The following is an 8,103-nucleotide window of genomic DNA, read 5'->3' as shown; positions in this document are numbered from 1 at the left end:
GAACGGAGGGACCTCTCGCTTGCGGTGCGGTGTGACTGAAATTATGCTCGGCTGTGCGCGAGAGAGTACCTGCCATTAAGTGCGTCTTGCGCTTCGTTGCCCAGAGGGGCCTTTCGGATGTTGCTGGGAAAAGTGCACTCGCTGCAACAGTTAGAAGACCGGTGCCGGTGTGCTGTGCAACTGCCGAAAATTCGACTTTTTTGTTCCGTAACATTAAAGGTCACACCGAACCGCGCAGTGCTCGGCGTCTCGGAGGCAGTTTGGTCTCAAGGTCTCTGGGTAGGTTTCTGGCCATAAAATTCTACCACCCGCAAATCGCGCTCGGCGCTGCTCGGTGTGTGGGAAAAGTCCGCCATCGGTTCCTGTCCAGTGTCCCACGACTGCTGCTGCTGCTGCTGCAGGAGGAGAAATTTAACAAGCGAAACCACCACCGTGCGGAGGCTGAAAGGGCCACACATTAAAATGATCACCCAACGAGCGCGGTAATTAAGGATGTTCCCGATTTTTGTCCGGTTGGCGTGGGGAAGTGTTGGGTGTAGGTTGACCCTCGTGGGGGGCTGTTTTTCGGTGTTGTGGCCCCCCCGGCTTCCGTTGTTGGTTTTGTCCGGGCCCGGCCCCACGCAGCGATGGGCGGTTATATTGCTTCATCATTTTAAAGGGCATTTAACGGGAGGCGAAACAAACCGAATAAGGCACCAACGAACCCATGGGACAGTGAGCGATACCGGGAATGGGAATGGTTGAAAGGGAAGCGACGAGATCTCAACGGATTCTCGGTCGGTCGGTCGGTCGGGGAATGCACAACACTCGTCCCGGGGGTAAGAAAAACGTTTGAGGTGGGCACGGCGAAGGAAAGTAAACAGACATAAGTTATCGATAGAAAAAGGACCCATCCGTGGGTCCGTTTTGCTGAGGCTGAAATGTATCTATCGCCCGAATGGAAGAAGAGGACCACGGCTAGGCCTGGGCCTGGGTCCGGCACCCGAAAGATTATGGGACAGGATACCTGGAAGAACACTAATCGGAGCCGAAAAGGCGAGCTAGAAAAAATCCGACAAGCCCTGGCAAGGCTGAAGGTGAAAAATGTCAGCACAAACAAAGGGCAACGTGCGGGAGAGAGACTTTAGGAGAATGTGGAAAAATAAAAACAACCAATTCGAGGGTCCGGGGGTTCGTCGCTTGCGATCGGCGCTGAAGTCTTTTGAATCGGTCGCGAGCCGGAATGAAACACTCGAGCCGAACCGTGTATGGCGTGAAAGAAAGAATGAGGGAATTGATTGATTTTTGATGAGTCGGATTGCTGTCAGGATCCTTTCGTCCTTTATGCGGTTACTCGGGAACACACATGGTCTTAGGAGAATTTCAAGAAAGGTGCCGTCTTCGTTTGTCTTTACATAATAAAAACGTTGAGAGTGTTTGCATAAAAGTATGCTCGAGGAGAAAACTAAAACCTTTCTGCTATCTACAGTAAAATTGTGGTTGTTGAAATGTTGGGTGTGTGAAACTCAATTATGCACACACACCCAAAACCGAAAAAAACAAAACCGAGGATCAGCTTCAGTGCGATGCCTTTGATACCTACTTCGCGCTTCGTGCGATATGGTTTACTTCGCGGCCGGATCCGGCCGGATGGTGACGGCACACGAGATGATGAGGTGAACGATTGAGATAATTACTGCCAGCAGCAGCAGCGAGCGGCCCGGGCTCGAGCGTGCGAAGTGTGTTTAACCAGACCGTTTTTCGCGCGGTATCAATTTCCATAAAGTGGTGGCCATCGATTGGTTTGTTCCTCTCTCTGTCGGCGGTGCCCGCTTTTGGGGCGCGCCGCCATGTGTTACATACTCCCCGTGTGCTTTTTTTTGTTTGGTTCGGCCTACGGGAGGATGTTTTAATGGACACACAACACAGCCGGCACCGGCGTCGTAATGGAAGATCGCGCCCGGGTCCGGTCCAGAGTGTGAGGTGCAATTTTGTCAAGACTCATCATCATCGCTGCATCTCTCGGTGCGCGTTAAAAGCTTTTGGGCCGTGGGCCTGAGCCAGTTTCTTCGATGGGTTCGATACGGTCAAAGGCCGGCGGAGGAACGGGGCTGCCGCCGCCGCCGCCGCAGGGATCCATAATATTGTTCCGGAACGGATCTCTCTCTCTTTCTGTGCCACCCGCCCCGTGGTACCGCCCCGAGATTACCGAACTAATTTTCCACCGAATTTTCAGCTGTGGCAGCACGAAAAGGTGGCAAGAAAATTTTCCATTTTCATGCCACCTCTCGGGAGGCCGAGTGTCGGGGCTTTTCTGGATTGGTGATGGGTGTGGAGTGAAGATAATGCTGATTTCGAAAGTGATCTCGATATCGACCCCGGGCACTCGTACCCCGATCGTTGGCACGACGCCCCACATCGATCGATGCTTCGGACTGAATCATTTGAATTTCTATCATTTCCAAAAAAATTATGCTTTGCACAGAAGGATGCGCAGGTTGTTTCTGATCGATCTTAGCCGAGTTTCAAGAATGTTAAACATACTTCCGCATCGTGTCACCCGATTTAGGGGTGAATTCCCCAAAAAAAGAAACGAACACTCGAAATGCCAAGGGAAAGTGTTCGGTCCAAGTAGCCCCATAGCGGTGTAGGTGCTGTTGTAGGTTCGATGGCGGAGTGCGTGCGAAAGGGCAAATCAAAAAGGCACCATTTCACCGCCCCCTCCGCGCTGGGGAGAGATTCCGATTTCGGGCCTTTTGTGGGGCCCGCGATACGCTGGCTTTCTTATCATCGCGCCTCCGCCGCCGCCGGGCGCGCCAACTAAGATCTGCTTTTCTAATTATGCTTTTTCTTTTTCTTCCCCCCGTTTCCATAGCACCGGAGCGCTCGAGTGAGAGAGTGAGAGAAAAAAACAAAGTTCACATTGCTGGCGGGCGGGGTTTTTCGTTTTCTAAATTTGTGATGAAAATTTTCCAACAATTTCCCACCGGGTGGCGGCGGCGGTCGGTACCGTTGCATAGCGCGGCGTGGCGGCGGGATGAGTGAGAAAATAGTGGAGCCGGGACGGCGGATCGCGTCGTTCACCGCGTCGGTTCACAGTTCACGGGAGTGAAAATCGCGCTTCTGTGTTTTCTCCCCCCCCGCCTACTTCTTCAGCGGGTTTCGGTGCGTTTTAGGAAAAGCGTGGCCACGGCGGCAGAGTGGCAGTGAAGCGCGGCCCGAGCGAAAGGAAGGCCAGCCGACCCCCGACCGACGGTGTGAACGGTGAAGTGGGGCCAGAAGCAGACGACGCGAAGAGTGAGAGGGAGAGAAGGGGAGGTCACAAGTGAAAAGTGTGAATGATGGGAAGATGAGCAAAGAAAGAAAAAAGCAAAGATGTTGATGAGCTGAAGGCTTTCCTCGGAAAAGTGTGAAGAAAATCGAGGTGCCCGCGTGTGTGTGCTTCGGTGCGATAAGAAAAGTTGGGTTTGAATTGATGGAAAATTTGTGCCACCCACCCACCACCCTACACGACTGTGTGCGGCCCACGCACCCCCCAATGAAGAGGTGCCGATTGCGGCAAGGCTTTAGTGTAGAGAGCACAAGAAACACGACCGAGTGTGCCTGAGTGTGTGTGTGTGTGCGGCACAATGGAAACAACACGATTCGGTGCTGCCGGGCTGGCAGTGGGTGGTGGTGTTGCTGTCGCCACAGCACCCACCGCGGCCACCTCCCCGGTGGTATCGCTCCCCGAGACGAGCGCGGTCAGTGGCGTCTTGAATGGAAGCGGCCAAGTAGCGTCAACGGGAGGCACTACCAATGCAACAGTAGGCAGCGCTGCATCTCAGCAACCCAGCATCACCCCTAGCAACAACACCAACACCAACAGCAGTAGCAGCAACAGTAACAATGCCAACAATGGTGCGAACAATCTGAAGCGAAACAGTATGCGGCCTATCGGGGGCCAAACCGGAGCCTCCGATGCTGCGGCTGCGTCCACCCCGTCCCCCTCGGGTGGATCACCCTCCGGCGGCGCAGTGGCGTCCGCAGCATCAACCACCGCAGCGAGCACGGCGACGGCGGTCATCGACACGATCGCCTCCACCGTCTCCTATCACCGGCGGCCGTATCCGGATGCGACGGCAGCTCAGGTAAACGCCACACCGCGGCACATAATGCTCACCGTAATCAGCCAGCGCCACTTCCGGTTCCGTCACCTTTTTTTGGGGACCCAATTCTTCTGAGAAGCGCATCTGGAAGAGCAACCCTTCTTCGTTGCAGTTGCAACTTTGTATCGCCCCCGAGAACTGACCGGTACGTTGACCTTCGGATCAGTGCGAGGGGGCCGTATCTGGCCGATCGACCGCCTACCTGGAAATGCTTTCAGCAATGCAAATTCCAGCAGCACTCGCCACTTGCAGGTGCAGGAGCCACCCTAATCTTATCGATCTTGCAGCACATCGTCCGGACCGGGACGGCATCTCGACAGACTAGGCGGACGCTCACTCACTGGTCACTGGGGGCGTGTGTGGCATTTGGGATCACGGACCAGCATCCTTATCGCGGGCTTTCGGCCGATCGACTATCTTATCGGCCGCGTCTTCGAAGGCGTTCACGATCGATCGTGCGGAGGGCACGTTTACCGTTGCCTGCATCGGAACGGATCACGCTCGGATCGGAACGGTGTGCGTTGCGTGTTCGCGATCATTAGAGGCGATTATGTTCCGATGTGCGCGGTCACGGGGCACGATGCAACTCACGAGCACGAGCGTGCTTTCAAACATTTATCGCGGGTCAAAGGGAAAGTCGAACGCGCGCGATGTGATGTAAGGCATTCCTGGGCCGCCGCGAGTTTCAAGATTCCCGTTTGTCACGCCAACGTCATCCGGAACCGGTTGGGCCCGATAATCCGGCAGGACACACTCACGCCCTCCCGGGTCCGGCTGATAAGTCGCTGGTGTCCGGCGCTGCAAAAACCCGTTACGCTCCGAATCGATCCACGACACACGCGACCCGACCGACGGGCGTTAAGGACCTTTTAAAAGCCGAGCGCGGGCGAACGGACACGTCGTCACCACCGATAACCCTTCGGTTTGGGCCGGGCCGCGGTAACGGGACTTTGAGCGCACGGAAGGTCTTTAATCTGCTGGAAGCACTTAAACCAACAATCGACCGCTACTTGGCCACTGCGCTCGCGATTGCCAGGTGACCAGAAGCTTAAAAGCTCGCTCAAACGTTGGCCGCGGTGTCCGCGCTAATCGCAGGATGTCAGCGAGGAACCGTTCTTCGGTTCCCGTATGTAATCAGCCGTTGCACCGGTGAGGGCGTCGTGATTTATGGCGTCACTGCAAATCCCGGTTCCATTAGCCGCCGGGACCGTGTAAAGGTCCGGCGTTGAATTTGGCACGCCACTTTCGGGTGTTTCGGGGCTTGGGGCCCCCTTTTTGCACCGCGTTTCTTCGGGCTCCGGGATTATGCTAGGCCTTCCCGGCACGCATGGAAACAAAGCAATGCGCGGGGTCCCACTTATCAGCCCGGCATCTGCCTTAGCCCGGCAAATCGATCAGATAGCCCGATGCCCGATGTTTGATTTATGTTCGCGTCTTCGAGGAAGGAAGCAGAGAAAAACAACGGGTAAACAAAAAGAACGAAACAACACATAATAAAGCGAAGATCAGGCTACATGGTCGCATTCTCGTGCATATTTGTCGATCTCGGGGTTCGCGCGGAGACAGCGCGGAGAGACCCCCGGCCATATCGATAAATCAATTCGAAGGCAAACCAGATGGGAGATCATTGAACGCGCTCTGGCGCGCGCTCTCGAGGGTTGGCGTCGTCGTCGTCGTGTCGTCCTGCGTGTCGAATCCGCAGGAATGGCGCCTTCGGGAGCCGAAGTGCGAGGCAAGGCCCAGAGTGGCATATGCGGGCACTGCCGCCATTTTCACTGCTTCTTAGGCGGAAGGAAATACGAGGAATCCCACGCGCCCGACCGGAGGCCGCGCAGGACTCTCGCGGTCCCGAGGACCATTTAATCTAGCAATCAATTAGCATTAGATTGAGGTTTTGATATTTTTCTACAAGGCGCTGGTAGAATAAATTAGCTCAGACGGAGACGGCCGACCGGGTCTCCGGGGTGAAGGATTGGCTCAAAAGAACGAAGGGGAAACGTAATAAGCTTCTCCGAAAATAAAGGCGGCCCACAAGATCCGTGGCATCCGCCGGCAGTAGTCGCTGCCGGCTGGCGTCAGGATGGGGCGACAAACGGCCACAAAGTGTTCGGGCTCGCCGTGCCCCATTAGAACCGGTTCGCTGTCACCCGCGAGCCCAAGAACTCGCTTCGATCTCAGCACACTGTTTGCAAATTTATTTTCGATGAAAATCGAAATCGAATCGAGCGCCGCGCCCCAGCGGGGTCGAGAGTGTTTCGTCGGTGGTCGGCCCTTTTATTGACATGTTTTTCTGTGGAATGGCATTAAGCTTTGATGGCCTCTCGATGGCCGATAACAGGATTGGGATATTAAAATATTTTTATAGCAACCGTTTCAAAAAGTTATGAGTTGTTTGGTTTATGCGCGAGACCGACACACCGTGTAAAAGCCGGGTTGTTCCAGGTTGACGTTGAGTTCCTTCGTTCGGAGGCTCCAAATGCGACCACATTCCAGAGCGCTTTGAAGACCGTTGTTTACATTGATTTTATTCACCCGACCCGTCCGATGTTTGCCGGGGACCAACATAAATCGAACCGGGATCGACGGACGGAAACAGCATTTGAGTCGGTGGTGAAGAATGGTGTTTCCCATCCGGCGCGATCTGCCCGATAAACGGTCATGGCGCATGGCGGTGCTCGTATTTCGGCTCGAATCAACCTCAGATGCTCAAGGTCGTGGTTTTCGCAAAAAATACAGGCTGAAGCACTTGCCTCTTCCTGTGTGTTGTCACCGTTCCGCCTTCGTGTTGTTCTTGCTCCAAACCGAAGACCGAAAACCGGGTTCAGAATAAGAGCGGCAAGAATGAACTCCGTCGTTGGGCGGACGACGAGCGAAAGGAATTTTCTCTGCGCTCCTCCTTCTTCGTTCGCCGGCCGGCGCAAGATTTGCGCTGCAAATATTCCGTTCTCGCCGCCGCGGACCATTTTTTTTGCATTGGCCACCCCAACATATGGCACATTTTTGCGTTTCATTCGCTTTTGGGCTGCCGTCCCGTACCCGTACGATTGGCTTGATGCGATTTGGAGACGGTGGCCGGATGTTGCAGGCGCCGACCGTCGGCATAAATTGCCCCCGGGAGGATGGCGCACTCGATGCTGCTGCAACTTCGCAACGTTCCCGAATCGTGCGACGAAAGTGATCTCGCCGATCGAGCCTCGCACACGAAAACACACACACGGATCGCGCAGAATCATTAGCTAAATAGTTTGCTGTTTCGATTTTTTCCCCGAACGCGAACCGTTCGCCACGATCGCCCGGCCACGATCGTCCGATCTCGAAGGAAAGGGAACCTCGCCACCACTAAACGTTCTCTCTGCCGGCCGACCCGCCGATGGCGATTCTGGCGATGATGCCACGGGACCCGTGGCGTGGTGGTTGCTTTTACTGCTCGGCGACTTTTCCTCGGCCACTTCCTCCCGGCCGGCCGCTCGGCTGGGGCGACCGGAGAGAAAGGAAGAAGATATCAAAAAGAACGGCGAACCCAAAAGCCCGGTGCAAAGCGAAAGGCGGTAATAATTCGTGCAGCTCCCCGAAGAACTTCGGCGAAGAACTGGCGAATGTGCAAGTCAATGACCCACCGCCGAGTGTCCTCCCACCCGCCCCACGCTTTTTCGCTCTCTCTCTGTGTCTCTCCCTTTCTCTCTTGCAGAATTCTCTCTGTTGCTCACAGTGCCGGCCGTTTTGCGAGGTTCGTCGCTGTCGCCGCGCGTTGAAGTCGTTCGATGATGAAGTTGGCCCCAACTTGGCACGGGAGAGGAAGCAGCTTCTTTATGCCCGGTGCCCGGTGAATGGCGGGCGGGGCAGGAGGTAGACTCTTTGCCGATTTGCGGAGTTGGAAGTACGGACCGGGCCTTGTTCCCGGCCCGGCTTCGTGTATTCGCCATCGATTTCGATCAGATTTTTCGGCTCAACCGGTTACTGCAGCCCAGGGAGCCAG

At 55.2% G+C, this 8,103-nt stretch overlaps 1 protein-coding gene across 1 annotated transcript in view; it reads left to right on the top strand.

Annotated features, from left to right (window-relative positions):
• Positions 1-3,608: 3,608 nt before the first annotated feature.
• The window catches only part of LOC128271179 (protein Shroom), a 120,013-nt gene continuing 115,518 nt past the window's right edge, over positions 3,609-8,103 (top strand). Inside the window, exon 1 of the mRNA XM_053008621.1 lies at positions 3,609-4,109. Coding sequence (XP_052864581.1) covers positions 3,609-4,109 — 501 coding nt within the window. The remainder of the gene's footprint in view (positions 4,110-8,103) is intronic.

The sequence above is a fragment of the Anopheles cruzii genome, chromosome 3, assembly GCF_943734635.1.
Source record: "Anopheles cruzii chromosome 3, idAnoCruzAS_RS32_06, whole genome shotgun sequence".
Lineage (NCBI taxonomy): Eukaryota > Metazoa > Arthropoda > Insecta > Diptera > Culicidae > Anopheles > Anopheles cruzii.
The sequence above is the reverse complement of the archived record's forward strand: the minus strand, read 5'-3'. Positions and strand labels throughout refer to the sequence as shown.